At 36.6% G+C, this 24,260-nt stretch overlaps 1 protein-coding gene across 1 annotated transcript; it reads right to left on the bottom strand.

Moving 5' to 3' along the window:
- Positions 1–11,353: 11,353 nt before the first annotated feature.
- On the bottom strand, positions 11,354–21,705 carry LOC146162474 (uncharacterized). The gene is made up of 15 exons (XM_083385202.1): positions 21,593–21,705; positions 21,016–21,178; positions 20,378–20,598; positions 19,120–19,372; positions 18,462–18,617; positions 17,819–17,965; positions 17,212–17,384; positions 16,736–16,876; positions 15,717–15,881; positions 14,946–15,131; positions 14,299–14,434; positions 13,627–13,828; positions 13,025–13,119; positions 12,099–12,867; positions 11,354–11,577 (listed from the first exon to the last, which is right to left on the bottom strand). Exons 1-15 carry the CDS (start codon positions 21,703–21,705, stop codon positions 11,354–11,356), a joined length of 3,144 nt encoding a protein of 1,047 aa, XP_083241328.1.
- Positions 21,706–24,260: the final 2,555 nt, after the last annotated feature.

Below are 24,260 nucleotides of genomic sequence, written 5' to 3'. Positions count from 1 at the left end.
CGTCCGATCAAAGTTCCACCGTCACGTGATGCGGTTTTCACTCAACCGTACAGACAATCCTGGCCCTTTCGAGTTGCCACTATCACGTGATGCGGTTTTCGGTAGAATTATTTTTAACAAAAAACAACGGAGCCTTTCCTTCCTTCTACATATTATAAAAATACGCTTTTACCTACAATTGAATGTTTAAACTTTTAATGTTATAGAATATCGCAAATGTCGAATGTGTGTACCTATACTCATGTTTTTATTTTAATTAAAAAAGTGTTTCCAGACGAAGTGCTTTAAACCTGGGCGAACCTGACACGCCAAGATCTCCGAAAGTTGTGCCGCTAATAAGCTAATTTTTTTATACGTTCCCTGTGTTGGCTTTAACAGCAATCCCACTTTTGGCAAAAAATATTACTATTCAGCTCTATTGCCATATACTTGTCTTTCTCCGAGCTAAACTCAAGTCATACTCTTAAAAATGAGCATTCAATTGTAGTCAATATCAATGGGGCTATGCTTTTAATATTCGATAAAAAGTTCATTACCGCTCGTGTTCGACATATGGCCTTTTGATTTCAACGTCCCCAAACCACATTATGGTAGAGATGTAAAATTTTCACAAACACTCTGTATTGGCTTTAGCATTGAGAGGCGCCACACATTTGCACTATGCCGTGTTTTACATGAATAACTAATTATAAAGGAGTCCAAACTTATAGTTATTTATCAGCGTCATAAAATCTGCTCTGCCTCAGTTCAAGGAATTTGAACAAACACAGTTAAGTTAAAGCTTGCTGCATTTATTAAAACAAAAAATCGCAATTTTGAAAACGATTGCGTAAAACAAAGCACATGAGTGACATTAAAACTCAGGATTGCTACAGACGTGTCAAGTTGGGCTTAATCTTATAGCAATTTATTTGCAGAATTCCTGCTAGGCAAAAATAATTAATTAAGTATCAAGATTTTTTTTATAATTTTTATAACATTTGTCATTGGAATAATTATTATTTTATCACGGAACTTCCAGATCCGGTCCCGCTATCGAAAAAAAAACGAAAAATTATAATCACAAAAAGCTAAAATACATTCCAATGTATTAATATGTCACTACAACATTGAATGCAGCTGAAAAAGCAGTGTATAACATACTACATGTTTTAACAATTGTAACTAGGTAGCACTATATAAAAGAAATTGTATTAAAATCATGACAAGCTTTCCCACAACTGTTCTTTATCAGGTCGAGGTAGAATTTCTGTATTTCAAACCTTTTAATATATTCTGTCTTTAAAAAGTGCCACCTGATTACCCGATTAAAAATTAGACAAATACAGCGATTTACATAAATGTTAACATTCATTTTTGAAAGAAACACACATTTTATGTTTTTATACCAGCATAAACTTCAGATACAGTTTTTTGTACAATAACCATTAAAGTTTACTTTTAGTTGTTATTTACAAGCATCATCATACAGTTTATGCTCATAACACCCACAATACAGATAAAGCCGCATTCAAGTGGTTTTATAATTTAATATAAATCATTGTATTTATAATTAAACAGACCCCCAGTCAACATTAATTGTAATTTAATAAGGTTTTAAGAACTAGATTTTTCACAAAAAATCCAGATTTGAAAATTAATTGATAATTTATCATGGTAGAAAGATTATCGAAAAATTTAAAACCCAGGTCAAACATACAAAAAGCCAACGATGGACATGCAATACACTAAAAAATGGATAATAACAAGTGTTTAAATGTATGCAATGTTCAAACAAGTCAAACAAAAATTCATACCGTTAGTGACCAAGTTAAGAAGGTCTTATGAAATGTAACTAGTAAAGTTAAAGAAATTAACCTCATGCAAACCAATAAACAAATCATGCAATCCAATAAACAAATCATGCAATCCAATAAACAAATCATGCAAACTAAAATCAAATAAGAATAGAACTTTTTTTTTTCTTTTTTTTCAAAAAATAAGAGTTTTGGCTCTAAAAAGAGCCGGTTTAAAGTTTTGGCTCTAAAAAGAGCCGATTTAAAGTTTTGGCTCTAAAAAGAGCCGTTCTGTTACCCATTGTGGAATTGCAAATGTCGAACTGTGTGACCCTTTTTGCAGCAAAGCTGATGACTGGTAGTGTATTTCTAGTACAAAACAAAGTACAATTTACTTTTAGTTGAAGAGATAAATTAATATAAATTGAGTTTCTGGTTTGTAAAAGAACCTTTAAGAAATACATATACCTGAAATAAAAACCACACAATGACGTTTATGTCCTAAAATTAAAATATGTTAACTTACATGCATGATTACATATCCAAGACATATAGCTGAGTAGACTATATTTTAAGTGCACCAAATGATCCACCTTGACAGCAACAGCTGAATTTTGCTAAATGGATCACTTTTTTTCAATGACTCATTTCTAAGAGAATAATACACAAAGATAGGAGTAGTTTTAACAAACACAATAAATTACTTACATGTCTATAAACCTTATTTTGCCAAATAGATAGCTGAGTAGACTATATTTCAAGTGCACACAGAATGACCTATTTTGACTGTTGCAGCAAAACTTCATTCAAAATAAAATCATTCTTTTTCAACGACTCATTCATACCTAAAACAAACAGCGGTGAAAAACAAAATACCCAAGGTTTATAAAATTATCAATAATAATTTATCTTACATGCATGTTTAAATATTCAAAGTAGAACTTCAAGCTGAAACTTCTTTTAATAGAACTTATGGTTATAGTAGTTGTTTTGTTTTTGAACCAATTGTAAAACCTTCGATTGCAGCATTTTAGATTGCAAAAATTTTTGATTGTTCAACTTTGTAGAATTTTGAATTGTAAAACTTCTGATTGTAGGATTTCTGATAGTAGAACTTTCAATTAAAATTTCTGATTGTAGAACTTCCCATTGTAGATTTTTGTTAGTAAACTTCTCGTCGCAGAACTTTTGATTGTAGAGCTTCCGATTGTATAACTTCCAACAGAAAGATTGTTGACTGAGGTGTATCAGATTAGTGCACACTTGTTTATTAGATTAACTTTTATTTTCGACTAACACAACCCATACACATTCATATTAAATAATCCACAATATATATTGCACAATTTGAAACAGTAATAAAAAAGCACAGTAATAATAGAAATAAAAAACAAAAAATTTCAATAAATGTAATACATAAATTATGTTTAATAAAATAGTTTTGGAACCACAAGTAAACATAAAAAAACATTACAACCAACAAAAGAAATATGAAAATTGCTATAGTATTATCATGCAGATTGCAGGTCTTGTTCTTGTACTGTTGAACTCTGGTGCTTTGAACTGAAAGATGTTGACCCAAGGTAATCAGAATAGAGCATATTTGTTTAGTATATGATTTTTATTTTCGATTAAAAATACAGTTGTACAATTTTAAATAAAAATAAACAAGCAAATATTTTTCCCAATAAAATCACATAAGACATGTAATACATGAAGCAAGTTTACTCAAATTGATTTAAAATTGTTGTACATAAACATGTTACAACAAAAAGTATTAAACACAAAAGGTGATGCAAAACCATTTACACCATAAAAACGGTTAACCAACTGTTATATTGTAGACTTCAGAGATTCCAATTGTAGAACTTCTGGTTGTATCACTTTAAATTGCAGGACTTTAGGTGTAGACATTAGGACGGTTTCATTTGATTTAACTTCTGATTGTGGAACTGCATATTTTAATGAACGGAGAGGGGCTGAGGCTCTAAGGAGGGCCATTTCAACAATTGATTTGTCATGCTTAAATTACTTCTTGGTATCTGATTGTAAAAATAACCGGAGACTGATCGATTGATGGAGCAAGACTGAATTGTTTACGAAGAGCAGAACAATTGATTTATAAAAAATAATTGGAAACTGATTGATTTGGGAGCAAAACTGATTTGTTGACGAAGAGCAGAACAGTTGATGATAAAAAAAAATGATTGGAGAGGGGTTGATTGTTGGAGCAAGACTGATTTGTTGACGAAGAGCAGAACAATTGATTTATAAACAAATGATTGGAGAGGGGTTAATTGTTGGAACAAGACTGATTTGTTACAAAATGATTGAAGATTGATCTGTGAAGCAAGACTGATTTGTTGACGAAGAGCTGATAGAACAATTGATTTGTAAAAAATAATTGAAACTGATTGATTGATGGAGCAAAACTAACTTATAGAAAAAATGATTGGAGAGGGTTGATTGTTGGAGCAAGACTGATTTGTTGACGAAGAGCAGAACAATTGATATATAAAAAAAATGATTGGAGAGGGGTTGATTGTGGGAGCAAGGCTGATTTGTTGACGAAGAGCAGAACAATTGATTTGTTACAAAATGATTGAAGATTGATATTCTGCAGTGTTTTAGCGTCCATAGGTTGCCTTCTTTAGGGTGAATTTAACTAAATCTCCTAAAAAATTAATTCTTCTGGTTATTTCATATGGTATACTAAACACTTGTTATCTTATGCTTTATAAATACCTTTTCCAAACAAATAAAAACAAACTAACCTTATAATCGGGAAACACTTTTACTTCCTTTATAATAATTTTAGCTTTGCAATTCATTTTTTTTGATCCTTGAATGAGTAACTGTTTCTTTGTTGATTGTGGATGATCTAACAGCTGTGTTTTTTTGTTTTTTAAAAATGTTTTCAAAAATCATGCAAAACATCATCACCATCACTTACATGTTGTGGAGTTTTGGTTCTGCGTTTTTCATTTCTTGCCTTATTATAATCTTTCCCGTGCTGGCATATTAAAGTCTTTTGCTTCACAGCAATGTATGGAGTAACTTTATCTTCCTTCCACTCAACACAATTCTTTGTTATATCTGATTGCAAGTTATGTAAAATAAGTCAAAACTTTGGTAATGCTTAATTCTTGCTAAATAAGGTTACAAATTCTTACCAATGGTACGGCTGTTATAAAAAATAAATTTTGTTAAAGTAGATATTTCAAAATCTTCAACAGCTTGATTTGCTGAATCATAGGAAGAAAGCCACTAAAAATGAATTATAGTCTTTAATTTGAAATTTTATAAAATGATATATGTTTTATGGTATGTTACCTGAATGTTACTAGGTATATTATTTAGGCAATCCACATTTGATGTTTGACATTCATTAAAATTCTGCATTGTAAAATTTTGAAAGTTCAGAGGTGTTCATACAACTACTTATCACAACATAATAATTACCCGTAAACATTCTTGGGAAAATTTTAAACAATATGCTTGCTGTTTTTTCAATTTGGTGTTGTTGCTTGAAAGAGCTTTCCTAATAACTTGATTAGCAGTTTTTTTAAGCTGGAAATTATTCCACAATGATGCCTACAAATATATATTAAATAAGAAATTTAAATTTCCCAATCACATTTTTATATTTCACACAATATACAGTCAAGAAACAATATATTTAATTTACATACCTCATGTTGTGAAAACCTTAACACCTTTGACAGAACTGCTTTAAAATCTTTTACTGGCACAAATTTAGTGTTTGCATCCGTGCGCAAAACATATACTTCACTTTGCAAAATAATGTATGGGAAATTAGAATTTTCATCCCAACAAATGAAACTTTTTGAAGAATCTAAATATTTATTTTAAAAAACTATTACGTCAGTGGTCTCCAACCTTTTCAATAAGCGACCCTACGTTAAATAAATTGAAATCAGAATTACCATTGCAACCCCATTTTTGTTTTTATATATAATACTGCTGGAACTAAATAACACGAGAGACTATGCATATATTATCCACATTTGCAGAGAACAGTTACTACATATGTGCAACAAAATGATTTATTTTAGAAAATTTTACTGAAATTATGTATTTGAATTTAGCACACAAACGAACAGAAAATTTTTAATTTGTTTCAAACAGGGATGCGGAGCAGAGTCGGACTCTGCGGAGACCGTTTGTTTTGCTCGAGTTGGACTCAGGACTCAAATAAGACAATGTAAAGCTACCAGAGTCCGACATGGGCAGTTTCAAATTTAAAACTGAAACTGTCATCAACTATAATTCTTAAAAGTGTAATAGCAAATGGTGAAATATTTACCAAACATGGATTGTAAGTAAATGAAATATGTCACACCCTTATTCATGGATTTCTGAAAATCCACCTTAAATGAGTTACATAAATTAGTGAAATACGTGTTGTAGAGTTTGAGCCTGATTTGGGCTTTTGGGGAAATTGCACATTTAACAGGAGTCGGACTCTGGTTATTTTTAACCGACCCCGCAGCCCTGGATTCGAAACTAAATTACATTTAGTGTGATGGTTGCGCCTGCATATAGTGTCCACCAGTTCTGAATTTGGACAAAATCGGATAGATTAATTGCATCATAGTCCAAAAGTAAATATCTATTTGCTGAAATCTTTGTAACCTATAGCACAGCGGTTCTTAACCGGGGGTGGCGCCAAGCAATTCTTAGGGGCGCAAGCTCTACTTCATTATTTAGTTGTTTTTTTTCAGTAATTTATTGGTTTTATTTGGGTTGGGCACCACTCCTACAGCTGTAAGTTAAAAATAAATAAAAATATGATTTGATCAAATCATTTGTCTGCAACAAGTGGTACGCTTGACAATACAGAGCGTTGAAGTGGTACATGATCGGAAAAAGGTTGGGACCCCTGCTCTATGGTGATTCAATCCTGCGCAAACTAATGTTTTTCGTTTCTTTTTTCAAGTATTTCTAATTCAATCATGACTAAATTTTGCATCATAATCATTTCACGTGGGCAACCTATATTATTGCACCATAAGTAGTTTTTCGCCCGTTTTGATTATGGCAGTCAGCTACAGGAGCGTCTAGAATCCCACCACTTTTTTGCAGTAACAAAACGAGTTGTGAAAAGCAAAATAGCAAGAAGGAAATAAATACAATAAGAATACTTGACTCACGGACTCACCCAAGCCAAATCTCTTACCCTAACCCAAATATAGTTGCAATATAAACCCCCAGGCGACAATCCGACTAGACTAACTCGTTTAATATTCAAACACAACCCCAATATTATTTACTTTGAAATATTTAGACATAACTATAGGAACAAATTGTCATACCAAATTCTTTGGTACTTAATATCTTTAAAGACACATCTTTTGATTCCAATTTTTGTAAAGTATCTTTAGCTGCTGCATAGGACTCAAACCACTTCAAAATCTAAATATGAAAAGAATTTAACATATTCATACGTTCACAACGTTCACGTAATGTTTTAAAAAAATGCTATACCTGTATTTCATGGTTTGATGAGAATTTTTCTTCCGTAAGCATTCGCCGCGGAGTGGGCACACACATTCGACATTTACGGTATTCCCTGGGCTCGAAAAAATCCATCAAACAGGAAAACATCGTAATATATTTGCAATATGAATCTTTTGATATAAAACGCGTGTGGTTTCGTCGTTTTTTTCATAAAAAGTGATTAACGCGGTAAAACTAACGTCCCGGATGAGTGAAAATAACATCACGTGACAGTGGCAACTCGATAGGGCCAGGATTGTGCTTACTTTGTAACCCTTCTCTTAATCCAGTTGGGCGGGAAAAACCCAGTTTAAGCATAGAATACTAATAAAAAGAAGACTCAATACTGGGTCTTTGCATACGGTTACCTTTGTTAGTATAAGTGAATATATTAGAAAATAATTGGTTTAACATTTAACAATTGACTTTACAAAATAAACAATATCTTTTCATTTTTCATGTCCTACTTTTTATTCATAAAACACATTCTACGTTCTTTTTACAGTTGTAAGGGACTTCCATCATGTTTTACGCCAGGGGTCGGCAACCTTTTTCTAGTCGCGGGCCAAAATAAAATCAGAAAGATCTCTGCGGGCCGCTCAAAATGCTAACTAAGAATTGTGATATTTTAATGTTAGAACAACAGTAAATCAGCGGGGCATCGGATCGTTTTTGCACTTAAAAACGTGTTTTACCTGGAGGAAGTAGCGGGAAAAAGCGTTTGTTTTGTTTAAAATCCACACGCAGGCATCCACTCTATGATATACAACTAATGAAAAATGTAATAAAACTACTTTGAGGGAACACGATAACATTTCATGTTAATCTAGCTCAGTGTTTGTTAACATTTTGAAGTCAAGGCACACCTGGCGAGCGAAGCGAGCGCGATTTTTATGGGTATACTGGCATTTCTTTCAAATTTCTTGCAAGTTTTTATTAAATTGCCGAAATATATTGTTAAAAAAATATGGCCAAAATTTTGAATAGGTTTTCCGTTTTTCCGTTACGCATTTGGCGGCCTTCCACGGCACAACGGAAATGAAGCGCTGGTGTAGGTGAAGACACAGCATGAAAACGGAAACAAACCGGACGCAGAATAATGATTCGCGCGAGGCGCGAAAATTTTTTGCAATTGTTAAAATAAGTTAAAATAGTCAAAAAGTATGTGAAATGGACTCGTGTCTAGTTTGTCAAAGAGGCGGCGGGCCGGATGAACTACATTGGCGGGCCGTAGGTTGCCGACCCCGTTTTACGCAGTCAACGTAGTAATCAGTACCTATTCTATGGTTTAAGATAAGGCTTCAAGCATCTATCAATCTGCAATTGGGGTACGTGATACTTTCCAACGGGAACACACAATAAGACCTAAAAAGCAACAAGTCCGAAAGCAGAAAAACCTATAAACCTATAGTATTAAGACCAACGACATAATACAGAAAATTACGCAGTAATATCCCGTAAAGCATAAGATCAAAATCGTCTGAATAAAACCTAAATCTGTCGGAATAAGGCCTACATTCATCGGAATGAAACCTAAATTCATCGAAATTAGTCCTAAATCCATCGGAATAAAGACTAAGTTCATCGGAAAAAGGCCTAAATTCATTGGAATAAGTCCTAAATCCATCGGAATAAGGCCTAAATTCATCGGAAGAAGACCTAAATGGTCATAATAACGCCAGAACCTGTGGTTAGAGGGTATGGGACGATCAAGGGCTATCGGTCTAGCATCGGCCGTTTTGGTTCCAAGGTTTGGACGCCATAGTCTGACCGGCGCCGTCAGGGCGCCGCTGTTTTGGTAACGGAGTTTCGGTCCTATTTGGGGTTATTGGTGGGCAATTGGTGGGGTTTGAAAATGGGTTAGTGCTGAAATTATTAGGGGAATTAGTGATGTACTTAGGGGTGGGGTTTGGGGTTAGTTAAAGTGTTATTTAGGCCTGATTTTGACCTTTTAGGTCTTATTCTTACGGATTTGACTTATTCTGATTTAGACGTTAGTAATACCATAGTTATTAGTGCTATTTTGGCATTATTCCGAATTGTGTTTTATTCTGACGTTGGTGTTGTTCTTATATCGGTCTTATGGCTGGAGTCCTTTCCAACCTGTGATAAATCACGTGATGTGTCACTAGTCTGCCCGTTACTTTTCCCTCGATACTCACTTTTATGCTAAGAACGACTAAGTAAACCACGCCTTTTACATATAACCAAAAACTGCTTTCAACTAAAATAAATTTTAACTATATTACAATGTTTTCACGTTTATTGGATTTGATTTAGCCACAGGCAGTGGCGTAGCCAGCCGAAATTTATATTTGGTGGGAGGGCCCAAAAATTTTTTGTCTAGCTTTTATCATTGTATTAACTGCCGTAACGAACACAAATAACAATGTTAGCAAACGGTTTTGAGCAGCAAATACTCAAAAAAAACAGTCTAAAAGCAAAAACTGTCTAACTCTAAAAGTAGTAAAACCACATTATTGTAGGCAGGGCCGGATTTACCAATAGGCTAGGCAGGCTAAAGCTTAGGGCCTCAACCTCCAGGGGCCTCGAAATTCGGTTTCGAAGTTTGCAATTCTTTTAAAAACTTGAAAAGTTTAAACCCTACCTAAAGTATATTATATCAAGCTTTTCAAAGTAGAAAATTCTATACACAACTGGTTTCAACCACGTTGTAACAAAGTCATTATTACGTCGTTTGCATCACAATAAAGGCAATTATTACGCGCATTTTGATGAAAGCTTCTATGTCAAAGTACCGTAGTTTTCTCTGCAAACAGTATCGGTAGTTGACATGTTGCTGAAATAACTAATAGACATTGTGTTGCTTACTGTTAATGTGGTAAATTATACGTTTTATCAATTGAAATTTACTAATGTTATCGACTTACCTTATTATAAGATACCGTATTGCTAACCTGCGTTTAGATCAGCGGTCGGCAACCCACGGCCCGCGGGCCGGATGTGATTCATCCGGCCCGCCGCTTCTTTGACAAAAACGACACGAGTCTATTAAATATACTTTTTGACTATTATAACAACGTAATTGCAAAAAATTTTCGCACTTTGCCCGAATGTTCATTATATTTGCGGGTTGTTTGCGTCTTGATGCTGCCTTTTCAATGTAGCACAAAATGGGAAAAGTATAAAAACCAGACAAACGCTTTTTTTCGCGATTTGCACTAACACTTTATTGCCTCCTTAAATGTAATTAAACACGTTTAAGTGCAAAAAAATATCCGAGGCCTCCCTGATTTACAGTTGTTCTAACATTTTAATAACACAATTCTCAGTTATCATTTTGTGCGGCCCGCAGAGTCCTTTCTAAGTTTGGTTTTGGCCCGCGACTAGAAAAAGGTTGCCGACCCCTGGTTTAGATCAAGCAATAATCTTATTTCATAATTTTTTTTACTTCTTTTAATAAAAAAATTGCACTCGAAGAGCGTGAAAATAACGAAGAGTTTAATACCCTCATATTTTTAAAATTAAGCAATGACATGTGATGTTGTTTAGAGAGAAATTCTGATCTCTTGGGAATTTGGGAGGGGCCTCACAAAATGGAATAGCCTAGGGCCTCTCATGGTCTAAATACGGCCCTGATTGTAGGCTATAAGCAAATGTTATATTGACAAATTAAAAGTGTGGCATGCCTGTGATCGACTGTTGAGACACTGCTAATCAATGCTAAAAAAGAAGTTATTAAAAGTAAAATATTTATACATTTTTTTGGGGGGCCATGGCCCCTCAGGCTCCCCCCTATTACCACTTTAGCATTAATTATAGGTGTTACGCTGAGTCGCTGATCTAAAGTTAAATGTTTTAATAGCAATTTTTTTAATTTAGTAACAGTAGGCTCCCGGATCAAATTCTTTATAGGAATATACAGCCGTACGATAATTAATTAAACCCAACAACCAAATCAAAGCAACACTTTTTCACAAAACTCTAAAAAGGGACCTTTCGAAATTGTGACTAAATAAGAAAAGTGTATTTCCGAGACCAGTATGCTCAATTATAAAGTTTTTCAGACTAGCAATTTCGTAGACATAGGTTACGGTTTAGCAGTATTGTCCCGAAAGACCGGTGTTCAGAAAGAGAAAATCCCCATCCAGTCTATAGCGGTCCTGATTTAGGTTCCACATTGGAGCAGCATTCGGGCCGATCGTTGGATCACCGTTCTTGTACAGCGGCTGTGTGGCCAAACGCTTTCCTGCATAGAGTAGCTCGAACATGACTCCCATGCATTTCGACATGTGTGTCGGTTCACCGTTCAGGGTCCGTTCTGTGTCAACATAAAACTATAGTCGTTAAAAATGCAAACTATTCTAGGTGTTGGCCTAATCATATGATGAGCCGTTTTACCTAAAGTAAATGTAATAGTTTTTGTAAAAAATTGAATGGTGTAGCCTAGCAACAAGTCGAATATCCAAATGATCCAAATCAAGTCATATTTTCTTAACAAATCAAACTAAGATATTGAGAAAAAATGACAGATCTATATACTCACCTACGTAAAATCATTGACTGGTGGTGTACTAATATAACACATAATTACCACGGTAACTACAAACACTGCGTTACCCATAGATAGGAATAAAATAAGATTGACATAGACGCACTCAAACAAAAATATTGACTAAAGAAATTACAACACAAAATTAAATAAGATTGACTAAAGTGCACCGACAACCAGTTTCTGGCAAAATGCGCCCAAGGCTGCTTTACCCACTTACATTTTGGGACTATTTCTCAAATGTAGGTAAACCTAATTATGAGTAAAGTATATTAAAAACTATGACATACCCAAACATTGCAGCAGGCCAGTGTAAAGGTCGTCGAATTGATTCAACAGCGCAGCGGTTTCCTTATTAAGCTTGTGCTTTTTCGCGTTAATAAATTCTATCCCAAAAGGAACCGTCTCAAGCGGCCAGACGCCGCCCCTCTCCTCAAAAGCCAACGACCTTCCAGAAAAGCAAAACGACCAGCAGCTGGTCGCATTTTTGGGGTCGCAGACGCCGCAGAGCCCCTCGACTCGGGGCAGACACTCGACCTCGGACCAGGTAGGGGGCTTTCCCCGAACTGCAACCAGTTCCCTACCGTGCGCAATCTCCATAAAGCGAACGTAATGCGACTTCTCGAAGCTTGGCGACAAAGCGTCAGCTGCAAACGCGTCCGAGGCCCCGTACGACCCCAAGGCAGCCGATAGCTCGCGCGTCTGCTTCTGTGACGTCATAAGGGGTGAGCACGGGCTGCTGCCCTCGCCCTCGTAGACAATCTCGAAGGCGGCCTCCAGGGCGGACGTGAGGTCGCACACCGGGAACAGAAAGGCGCTCGAGCGCTTCTTTGTGACGTACCACTGACGGAAATCGAGCTGTCGCGAGAGGTTGGCGGTGAAAAGTGTCGCAGAGCTCGAGTTGAGTTTGACGCAGGCCTCAGCTCGCACCAACTGTAGCATTAGGTTGGCGTACAGGGCTCCGATGCTGTACACGTCACTGATGTAGGGAAGCTCGAGCGCTGCGTCAGCCATGCGGAACACCTTCTTCCAGAATGAGCCCGAGTTGCTTTTGGGAATCTGCAGGAAATTTAAACAATGTTTTTTTTTTGTTGGTGCTTTGCAACTATTGACCTTTCACCAAGTGTTCACACCGTATATAATTTTAATCTGACTCTCAAATTTTTTAAGAATTCTCTTAAAAGAGGATATGGTAGGCCCACGTAAAACAATGCACCTTTAATTTCGAACCAGCTTGAACAGCAACGTCAAACCATCTCGGTCCTCCAGAATCAGAAGGTTCCTCGTCACCTTCTTCATCAAAGTAAACATCTGCAACGACAATGTTATTTTGTTGAGGAGATATTTGTAATTATGCAATTGGGGATCGCTATTTGAAAACGTGTAATCTACATGTTTTAACACGAATTTAGCAACAAACGGAAAAGAACACTTCGAGAAATCACAAAGCCTAATAGAGGCTGTGTGAATTGAATGTGCACTGATTTCATGTTTTGGTAATATGGTAACAAGCTCATATATTTCACAAAGGCAGTCAATAATATTCGAGTTGGTAATTCAAGATTTGAGTATTTATTCTCATGGAAACAAATAGTTGTGTAATTCGAAAAAATAATAATGCACTTAACCTCTTTTAAAACAATCCTTTTAGAATACCCTGTACGTTGATAAAGCCATAAACTAATTAGCCACTTGTGTATGTTTTTTTATTGATTTATCGGTAATCGAAAAGCTCTATTAAATAAGGATTGAAATTAGAATAAATTTACTCAAAGGAACAGTTTCCTGCAAAGCCACAGACTCTGACTTTCACGTTACCTCTGAACTTTGTTTTCCCCGATGAGTCGGTGTACTTGCGCCACCTGCCGCAATTTGAAACCGGTAAATTATTCCACAAGAGAGCGATAGAGTGCAGTACTTCGTAGACCTCAGGGGAAGCCGGTTTCTCAATCTCGGCGAAAACTTCCTTGATAAGGTTTGTCGAGAAAGGCTTCAGTTCCATTATTAGATTTGGCCGCAACTGAAAAATCCATATTTTTGTTTCAGGCAATCGACGTTTTTGTTGGTGGAAAAACCTCCTATTTGTTAAACTGAATGCGAATATACTACGACATTTATTTTTGGTGTAAGTGTGAATTATCCAGGCGCGTTAATACAAGTAATATGTACAAATAAAATGGTCAAAACTTAACTTGTTTACCATTTCACCAATTTAACGCAACAACTGAAATGCCAGAAATGGATTTACATACCAAAAGAAAGGGCTATTGGTGCTCTATACCCGATTAGTCTATATACTTTAAACCGGTATTAACAATGATCTTGTTGTTTTAGTATTCTCCATTAAGTAAAAAATTATTAAAATGGTGGCGATAAATCGAACAGTCGTACTTCTGTTTTTCATTCTTTTGAAGAAAATAAAAAGTTGACATTTTCATCAAAACAAAAGCTTAACATTTCATCTAATTTCAAAAGTTATGTTTTCGTTACCTCGTAAAATTCCCGGGACGGAAATGACGTCGGATAGTTTGGAACCCAGTCGAGGTTCGTCAAGTTGGGACTTCCCCCTATTGAGTTTAGAACGTTCGCGGCCAAACTAAGGTGAAGCATCTCTTCCGCTGAAATGCTGCCGTTTGATTGGAAAATAAAAAGTTCGATACAAAATAAAGTTTCTATTAAAAAAATTGTTAAGTTTACCAGAAATAGAGTAACATGGTTATTTAAACATTTTTTCTGTTTTAAAGATGCTAAGTTGTTTGGCAAGCCGGGTCCAATTTAACATATATCACGTTTTAAAGCGTTTAACGAGATTAACGCTGCTTATTGGTTACCTCGGAAACAAATTACTAAATGTATTTTTCCCGCTCTGTGTTTACCTGAAAGACACAAAAAGTAACTGTAATTAAGTTCGTTTTTTGTCCGCTTCGTATCTACTGATGATAATTAATAACCGATTGTTTTCGCAGCTCGCAAAAAATGTGAACGCACTATCGATGGAAATCTAGTCATTAACCCTGAATCCACATTTGCTCTGAGGTTCTTAGATTGAGGGAAGGATTGGAAAACTACTTTTTAATAGGAAAGCAAGCAAGGAGATGTCAAATTAAATATTTTTAATGCCTCCTAAAGCATATCACCTCTTCAGCAACTTGGAGACTTGTTTAAAGCGGCCACGCTTGAGTGAGAAAAGGGCGGTCAGGTAAGGAGGGATCGTGTAAAGCTCGACCAGCATCGCAGTCTGGAAGTGGCGCCGGAGGTCGGTCAGCGTCTTCTCCAGGGCCGCCGCAGTTCCGCACACTTGGTGGCGTGCTTTTTTAAACTTTCTGAAGCAAAGACTTCCAAGGTGAACTACTTCTCAGACATTTAAGTATATGAAAGGAGTAATTCAATAGGCAGAAAATTCCGCATTCGTAGCTCGGGTCAATGGTTATTTGAGTTTTACCAGCTTAAAAAATGTTTTAAGAGCCTTAAATAACAATATAATCTAAATATAGGATATATGACATTAGGATAATGTGGTTAGGTTAGAGCCCAGAAGCCCAGTATTGTTGCAGGATGTTTTGTTTGCAGACGAAATACCATTTATTTAAGAATGCCCACCATCAAATCTGCCTGCTTTTTCTAAGTTGCAAGACACATGTTATCCTAAATAAAAACGCTGAAACTTAATTACAAAGTCTAGTTTCCACGGTTTATAAGACTAAAGAGCTGCAACGATAAAAGCAGCTTGGTAAACCACTTGCTTTTATAGTTTAAAGCTTGTTGTTTCTTCGCTAAAATGTATTTTAACAATCTAATGTAATTACCAACAATCAGAGAAAAATACCAGACGTCTCTACTCCTAATACCCCTTGTAAATCAGGTAAAATTCCAAGGTTTTACTTTCAAAAAGCATTTGAAATCCTCACCCAGACAAGTTCCTTGTCTTCTTGGATTTTCCCCCAACCTCACACTCTATCCACCTTCGCACGATCTCGGTTTTATCGGGCGAAAGATCGCGGGTGACCGGCATAAAGTTGGAGTTTTCCCAACCGTACGTGAACATCGACATGTTGATCAGGTGCATCTTGGACCTGAAATTTAATATAAACTTATTCGATAAGCTTGCATTTTTGAGAGACATATATCAATGAAAAACAACATTAGTGGTGGAGTTAACACTAGATGTCTTCAGAAAATCTTACTAAACCAGTCAGCTTGATTAGGATTTTAATGCAAGCTAAGCCAGGCTCGGAAAATCATTAGCCTGCAGCGAGGTTTCAATACACGTCCTCCGGCCATACCGGGACCGTTGCTCTACCAACTGCTCACAGTCTTAGAGGGGAATTTGTCGAGAAACAACCACAGCACCATTGCCTGCTGCATTCTTCGTAAATAACGTGGATCAACAGCATATATTTAGTTGTTGGTGGGGCTAAGTTAATACTCCTGCCGTAACACGGTAATGATTTTTTTTCCAACTTAGTGTTGTAATGACTCATTAGGCAAATACTTTAGTGCACTTAAGTCGCAATTTTTAAATGCCTTGGTTTTAGTCGTTCGGACAAATAAATGACTTAACTTGGACTTTGATTATTGAGGCAAACGACTTAAATAGGACTTACGTATTTTAAATAATTTTGTAAAATATATTTAGTTGTAGACCGAATTTCCAAAATTTTGATATAGCTTAATTTAAATAAGAACCAAGCGTACGAGCTAAAATTAATAAATTTGTAATAATAAACCTACAATTAAGTCTGTCAGTGTCCCTTCAATAAAGTAATGCAGTTCACTCCCCCTAGACCTCTACGCGTTTCGATCAAGGTTTGTTTGATCACATAACATATTTAATAATTAAAGTCACAATATTTTAATAATTAAAGTCAAATCTCCAAGCTATGCATAAATTTTTTATAAAAAAAAAGGTAGTATCCAAAATCCTTACTTTACGCTTTCAATCGATCTCAGGTTGATGATGTCATAGTGGGCCATAACAGGGAACATGTTGTAGTATAACTGGAAGATGGGTCTGATGTCCTCATCCCAAGTTGGGCACTCCTTCTCCATTACCGACGGCGACAAAGAACTAATTTAAAGTTTAATAAACGGTTTTGTTGTTGAAAAAGATTCATGAACATAGGATTGAGTTTTAATTTCATTGGATTAGTAAATATTATTAGGCAAAATGGTTTCATTGAAAGCAGGTGGTACTCAGTAACATTAAAAAGTCACTGTGCATGCATGGTACGCGGCCAAAGTGGGGTATGAAAACACTGCTATGAAGTCTGCATAACTACATGCCATTATATTTAATTCATTTAAAGGTTAACAACGTCTTTTAAAGCGGCCTGGTTAACTTACAAGCGTTAAATTGTCAACCACGAGACATCAAAGAGGTCTTAAGTCGAGTATATAACAAACCTGAAAACTTTCAATGCGAATGGAAAAGTATTGTATCCTGAAGTGAGCGAACACTGCTTGAGCATTTCATCGTATCCGGGTATCTTCTGATTTTTAAACTGACCCCCGTCCCCTACTCTGACCCTTACCCCGCTGGGTGAGGTGTAGCTTGCGATGATACCCATCGGGTAAATCTGCGGAAACACGGCAACCTTCAGGGTTTTGTAATAAGCAAACAACGGGCTGAAGTTTAACTCGTAACAAGTAAAGGATTGTTAATCTTCAAGCCCGTGTCGAATTTTCAAACCACGAAGCTTTTCCACTTATAAACGCAAATTAGATTTTATTCGGTTTTACTCATCTTTTGGTATTCTTTTGAACTGTGTTTTATCAAGCCGTTGCTGTTGCTTTACTTTTTTTATCTTATGGCTTGAATCCATTTGGAACGCTGTAAAAAAAACCCTGTGGAGGTCTGTTATTATGGGTTTACAAGCACAATAAAATTCCTTGTATATCCAAAAGGAAAAAAAATAAAAGTTTAAAACAAAACTAAAGTTATTCGATTTTGTATTATATGGGCAGAATGACTTCTATGGCGTAACAAGATCTACTATGACGTAATAGTGACCTGCCCATCCAATCCGCATCTTCTCGGGTGTCCGATGTTTCTGGTCACGTGCACAGAAAGTGTTCCCAAGCCGTTAAAGTCGGTAATCGCGTTCTTGCTCATTTTCAGGGCGTCTTGGGGCCACGACAAGTACGGGTCGCACTGTTTCTGTTGGGGCGTGAATAAACAATAAAGTATACAGGGTAAACGCGTGTTTCTGGGGGCAAAAATACACAAGAAATGTTATTTAAAAATAATGGCTGATTTGGTGTACGGTCCCCATAATAAAAAGAGGGTAAAGTAAAAAATAAAAAATAAAAAAAGATCATTATAACAAAACAAATTTCTAAAATAACTTTCAAGTATGGAATTCTTTCATTCCACTGCCGCGGTTTCAAACGGGATAGTTAGCAATATATTTGATTAATGCTTAAACAATCAATTTCGAGATTCGCAGGCCATAACAAACGTGAGGTCAAATTTTACGGCAATAGCTCTATTTTACCAGGATGATAAATGCAGAAAACTGCCAAAATAGTTTTTTACTCCATCAACATAAAGCCTTTTATGGAGTTGAAAGGTTATACTTTACACTGCGCTCCTTCCATAAGCAAACACAGGGCGATGAAAAAATGCATTTTCCGCAATGTTTTTACCAACTGACCTTCGGGTCGTAAACACACTTGGTCTGAGGTATGGACCTTTTCACGGCACTTAGATCGAGCCTGGCGCCCTGCAGAGGCCTCCCGAAACTAGTGACCAAAGTAGGAATCCTCCATGTTTGACCACGACTCAGGCGGTTGGTAAAGTGACTCGTCATCTGCGTGTAAAACTTAAGTTTAAAACCCCCCGATCAAAGTGGGTCAGGGATCCTGAATTGGTTCATGGCATGTTTGTGTTTCTTCCGATTTATTCAATCTTTGCAATATAAGTCAGCTATATCGCAAGAAACACATCGGCAACTTAAAGCCCTAAAAATCAAAAAGGAACATTGTAAGTGGTTCTTTACAAATTTCTATTTTACCCTTGAGGTGTTGGTTTAACACCCCCATCACCTTATTATTGCCAATAAATCGACGAATGTATACATATAGTTTATCTGTGCTTTGTATCGCGTCACCCATAGAAAGCCTGATGTTTCAAATAGGGATGTCCTATACTTTTACCAGATATAGGGCAACAAATATCGCGATTTGATTTTATTCCAAATGGCGTCAATATTGTTCTATATTTCGCGCAGGAATGCCACGATATTTTCCCAGTTGCGCATATATCAACGAAGCACATGTTTACCTTTACGTAAACCTGATCATAAAAATCACCTTGAAGTTGAATCCGAGCGGGTCTTCCAGTGCTACCACGTTGCACCTGCCCACACTGTTGCCGTTGTGCTCGTAGCAGTGATGGGGTAACATATCGCAAAGCTCGTAGCGCAGGCGCCGGCTACGGTAGGAAAACTCACTGGCTAGGACGGAGCGGTTGACCAGGGCCAAGCGGTGGTCGGGTAGAGCGTCCAGGATTCGATCAGGGATCCCATCAAGGGACTGCTGTACTATTCCTCCGAGGTAGTCGTACCTGATATTTTAAATAATCAGCCACCCTTAAAATTATAGGGCTTGGGTGATATTCGAACTCACGGCAGCAGGTTTACGCGACCATTGCTTTACCTACTGATCTATTAAGGTAATTTTTTTTTATACATATGGATACTGTATTTATTACTGGAAACAAAAGTATTGCCAGTTGAATTCCAATATAAAAACAGACTCCATAAGAGATTTGAGTTGAAATCTTTGTTCTGTTGCGACCTTGTAATTAGCTAACTAAGGTTGCACCACAATACTGATTAGTTAAATTGTTTCTGGATATAGTAGCTTTTAGTTTGTATTCGAATTCGCGACATGTCGTGCAAATACAAGAAGAGTCAAAAAAGGTCACCATGTTGCAGTGTTGTAAACAAGTCATTTTGAAATGACTTAAGTCCCAGTCAAGTTTTTTTGAATAAATAACAAGTCAAGTCCCAGTCAAGTCATAATTAGAGCAAGTCAACTTCAAGTCCAACCATTGTCAAAAAAACTAAAACTTTAAATTATGAAAACCGGCAAACTCCTTCGATTATTATGAGCAACTCAAGTAAAAACCAACATAAAAGAAACATATTACAAGCAAATTGTTTTATGTGCAACGATCGGGATAAATAACGCAATTTTATAAATAATTGCTTAATTAAAACAATTTATTTTAACCCAAGTCATTTGTCCAAATGACTTAAGTCAAGTCAAGTCATTTGCCCAAAATACTTAAGTCAAGTCAAGTCATTTTGCCCAAAAGACTTAAGTCAAGTCAAGTCATTTAAAAACAGTGACCTAAGTGCACTTAAGTCAAGTCATTGACTTAAGTCATTACAACACTGCCATGTTGAGCCATAAATATATGGCAAACCATAAAATATCTACGAGGTATGATTATGTACATGAAAAATTTCTCTAAGGCCAAGTTTAATCTTTTAAGACTAATCCAGATAATAGTGGTCTTGTTACGTATAAACTGGGCGCTTTTGCTTTCTACGGGGCTCTTTACCAGTGGTCGTTTTGGTGAATTCGGTCCAGTGCGCCTCCGGTGGTCACCAAGTAAAAATAATAGTCGCCGCACGATAGCGCTCGTGAGTAGCAGTCGGGGCTCTGGTCTTTACACAGGTTGCGATGGCTGAGTACGGCGATATCTACGTGCTGCAGCGTCGAGAATCTGAAACTTTCGTCAGGGTTGCTCTTTACCACAAAAGACAGGTCGGCGACAATTTGCTGCGGAAGAAAAGAGAACTCCGGTAATCTTCTGCATATTAGAGCTCACTTGTGCTTGCAGGTGTCTTTAGCGTTCTTGGTTAACTACAAGGGTAGGATTAAGAGGGAGACGGGGTGCACCAGTCATTGCCTAAACCTCTGCACTATTTAAATTTTTTTGAAACGAGGTTAAGTCTCTAAACTTAATTATATGTCAATATGTATCACGTTATGGCAAAGTAGTTATATTTTATCGGCCCAATGCGTTACGTCTCTGCTGAATTGTTTTTTGCCAATTTAAACTCAATAATTAAATTTCTTGTAAAGAAAATTTATGTTTTAACAACAAAATAACCAATATGTTCGGACAACAAACTATACAAGAACAAATATGTTGAAGCAACAAACTCCAAAGCACAATATGTTCTAACAACAAACTCGCACCATTTGCCGCAGGTCCAAGTTGAAGGGGACTTCCCATGTTGATTCCACATTGGGTGTGTGCGTTCTCATCACCCGACCCCCCCAAAGGTCGTCAGGGTCGTCTGGTGATGTCATCCCGATCGTGCCGGTCAGTCGGCCGCTTCTCAATTTGTACAGGCTGAGTAAATAAATACGATACGCCAATCAGATGTCCGAAAATTTATGGATCTCTCTATTAAACAAAGAAGTCATTTTTCAGTTGTTAGGCCTAAGTTTGCTTTCGCGATATAAAGTTGTGTTACCCTCAGTTGTTAACCTAATACTATTCAATATCCTTTCAAGATAGCATCGCAGCGTTTGATAAAAAATCATGGCTGAAATTTCTATTCAATGTAATGACGTAAGTAAGTTATATAAGTACACTTAAGTCACTGTTTTTAAATGACTAGAGTTGACTCAAGTCTTCCTGTCAAATAACTTGACTTAAGCTTCACTGTTTTTATTGACTAATTTTATATAAGGCTTGTATTTGTTTATGCTACCATTAGAGTTAAAAACAAAGTTGCAAATATATGTACATAGAGAAACTTACTAGTGGTCCAAGACAAAAGAGATCGAAAGAGAACTGGAATTCTTGAACTCGGTTTTAAATTTGTCGTTCAGCCATTCCACGTTGACCAACTTGCTCTTCATGTTGGGCGACATTTTGCTAACTACTGCACTACAAAGAAAGAAAGGCCTTGTTTAACAGGTTAAGAAAAATGAGTAAGGTGCTATTGTTTTGGTTACTGTGAAAATTCTTAAGGTGCTACACAGCGGTGAAAGAAGTACAATTCCTCATTAAAATTATAAAAAAGTCTTACCGAATCGCAAACATTTTACAGATGAGATCTGAAAGTTTTGTCATAAAACAATTAATATTGGAAAGCCCCAGGTTATCCTTTAAACTTGTGCACAAACAAGTTACTGGAATCTCAGCATTAATAAATTCCGAATGTCAAAAAATAATCGGAACAGCATAATTAAAACATTTTTTTGAGGTACAGCGTACCGGCAAATTTCTTTGGCGAAACGGTGTTGTGGACCATGCCGACTCACTTCATTACACTGCTATATCTCTTCAAAGTGGTAATACCCATTTAGTACCCCTTATTGGCGGTTGGTGTTCAACCTGTTGGAACAACTGTTACGCAAAAAAAAACATTCTATTTTCCCGTCTGAATTTAATTTAAAAAAAGCTTAAGTTAGGACATCACTTTAGTCAGTCGAAAATTAAATAGTTCTGAAGTCAGTCGAAAATTAAATTGTTCATCCAATGGTTAAAAAGAATAAATTAACTTTTAGTATCCAGCGCAAAATGCTTCACGTCATTATTACTTAACATCGGTAAAAATGCGGTAACGGACGCAGAAATTATATGGTCGAAATTGGAGCAATCGCAAGGGTCAGCCAAGCCCCTTAAAGTCTCCTTAAAAATCGCCCACGTGATCACGTTTTGTTTATCTCTTAATAGTGCGCCCATTTGCACTTGTGGTAGCAAACTAACAAATAAATACACCGTGATTCACTTAAAAGGGTACATGCTTACCCCGGAGAACGGAATGCGTTGTAATGCATCGGGGTGCGGAGCATTCAAGCTTTTAGCACGCCGTCCACCACTAGGTGGTATCCAATCACTTCCGATGCAAACTGCCAATCCGTATCAAGATCCACAATTCGCCCATGGCTCACACCTAAGGAAACGATTTTGGACAAAATGTCAGGCGAAACTAGCTGACAAGCGTAATACAAGTTAAAATAGCTTCTGGCTATTGTGTTGCACTGAAGCGTTGTTTGAATTCATATTGTACATCTTTGGTGTTCTGGTCTAGATGAATGGCTCATACAATGCCAGCCAGGGCTGCGGAGTAGGAGTCGGACTCGGGACTCGAGGAGTCGGTTTGTTTTGTTGGAGCTAGACTCGCGACTCGGGACTCGAGTAAGCCCACGAAAAACTACCCAAGTCCCGAGTCCGACATGCGCATGAACAGTAACAAATTTAAAACTTATATTGCCGCTAACTGGAAATTGTAAAGGCGGAATAGCATGTGGTGGATATTTTCCAACCATGTATTTTGAGTGAATGATTTATACGACACCCCTATAAGTGGATTGCTGAATATCCACCTTATTTTAGTTGCGTAAATTGGCAGAATACAGGCTGTAGAGTCAGGGCCGGACTCGGGACTCGACGAAATCGCACATTTGACCGGAGTTGGACTCGGGTTTTTCTTTTTTGACCGGAGTCCGACTCGGGTTATTTTTAACCGACTCCGCAGTTCTGATGTCAACTATGGCATTATTTCACTTATCTACATAATAAAAGAGAAAGTTTGTGAGATGTGTGTGTGTGTGGAAACATGTACGCACAGTCATTTTGCAATATATTTGTGTTACATCACAATGGAAATGTTACGTTACACTCAATGCGATTTACAACATGGTACAATGTTACCAAGATTGTGTTTAAGCATGTATCCAAAGCCCCAGCGTTAGTTAATTTAATATAGGTATATTTAGAAGTTTTTCTGGACCCCCGGTTGCGAACCACTGTTATAAACTATACTAACAAACGTATGCAACGTTCCAAGTAAAAACTTAAGTTTAACAATGCCAAATTTAGGCAGAGTTCGCAAAATATCGCGTTTGTTGTCGCAGTACATAAAATATAGTCCAAGTTTAACGTATCAAACTTTTTTTCACGCGCAATTACCTGCCGGGAAATAAAAAAATAAAATTAAGTATATTTCCTTAGTAAGGTACAATTTTAATGTTGCGAACTAAGACTATTATGTTTAGGAACTTATTGATGCCTGTTTATGCGTAAAATTTAGGTAGAGTTCGCAAATTTACGAAGAATTTCATTTTTATTTTAAGCCGTTTGTTAGCGATAGTGATTAAGGCAAAGCCTAATGACTTCTTACAATGTGTTTACCCACGCAATACTTAGCAGAGTTCGCGAAATATTGCGTTTATTGCAGTAGTTAGCAGTAAGCATTTGTTTTTTCAATGAGGATTTTTCTCACGTTTGACGCAGTTTAGCACCGGGATTACGTATTTGCTTAAACATGACGCTACCAAGCAAGTCTAAGCAATTGCTGCAGCAACCTAAAGTTTTACGTTTGGAAGTTATTCTCAATTGACAAATGTCACAGGTTTTCGTTACTTAAAAGATGTATTGCATGCTTAGCCAAGTGTTGTGCGCTATAGTTAACCGACTT

Source organism: Ascidiella aspersa, chromosome 3 (genome assembly GCF_963924565.1).
Source record: "Ascidiella aspersa chromosome 3, kaAscAspe10.2, whole genome shotgun sequence".
In the NCBI taxonomy this organism is placed as follows: Eukaryota; Metazoa; Chordata; class Ascidiacea; order Phlebobranchia; family Ascidiidae; genus Ascidiella; species Ascidiella aspersa.
This window is presented reverse-complemented; position numbering and strand designations above follow the sequence as displayed.

Excerpts from the sequence above, each read along its gene's own strand:
- LOC146162474 (XM_083385202.1), bottom strand. The coding sequence starts at position 21,705 with ATGTCGCCCAACATGAAGAGCAAGTTGGTCAACGTGGAATGGCTGAAC. Across the intron at positions 13,120-13,626 it reads GGGGAAAACAAAGTTCAGAG|ATGTTTACTTTGATGAAGAA; the intron begins GTAACGTGAAAG and ends TTGTCGTTGCAG. Across the intron at positions 11,578-12,098 it reads TGGCCTGCTGCAATGTTTGG|AACGGACCCTGAACGGTGAA; the intron begins GTATGTCATAGT and ends ATGTTGACACAG.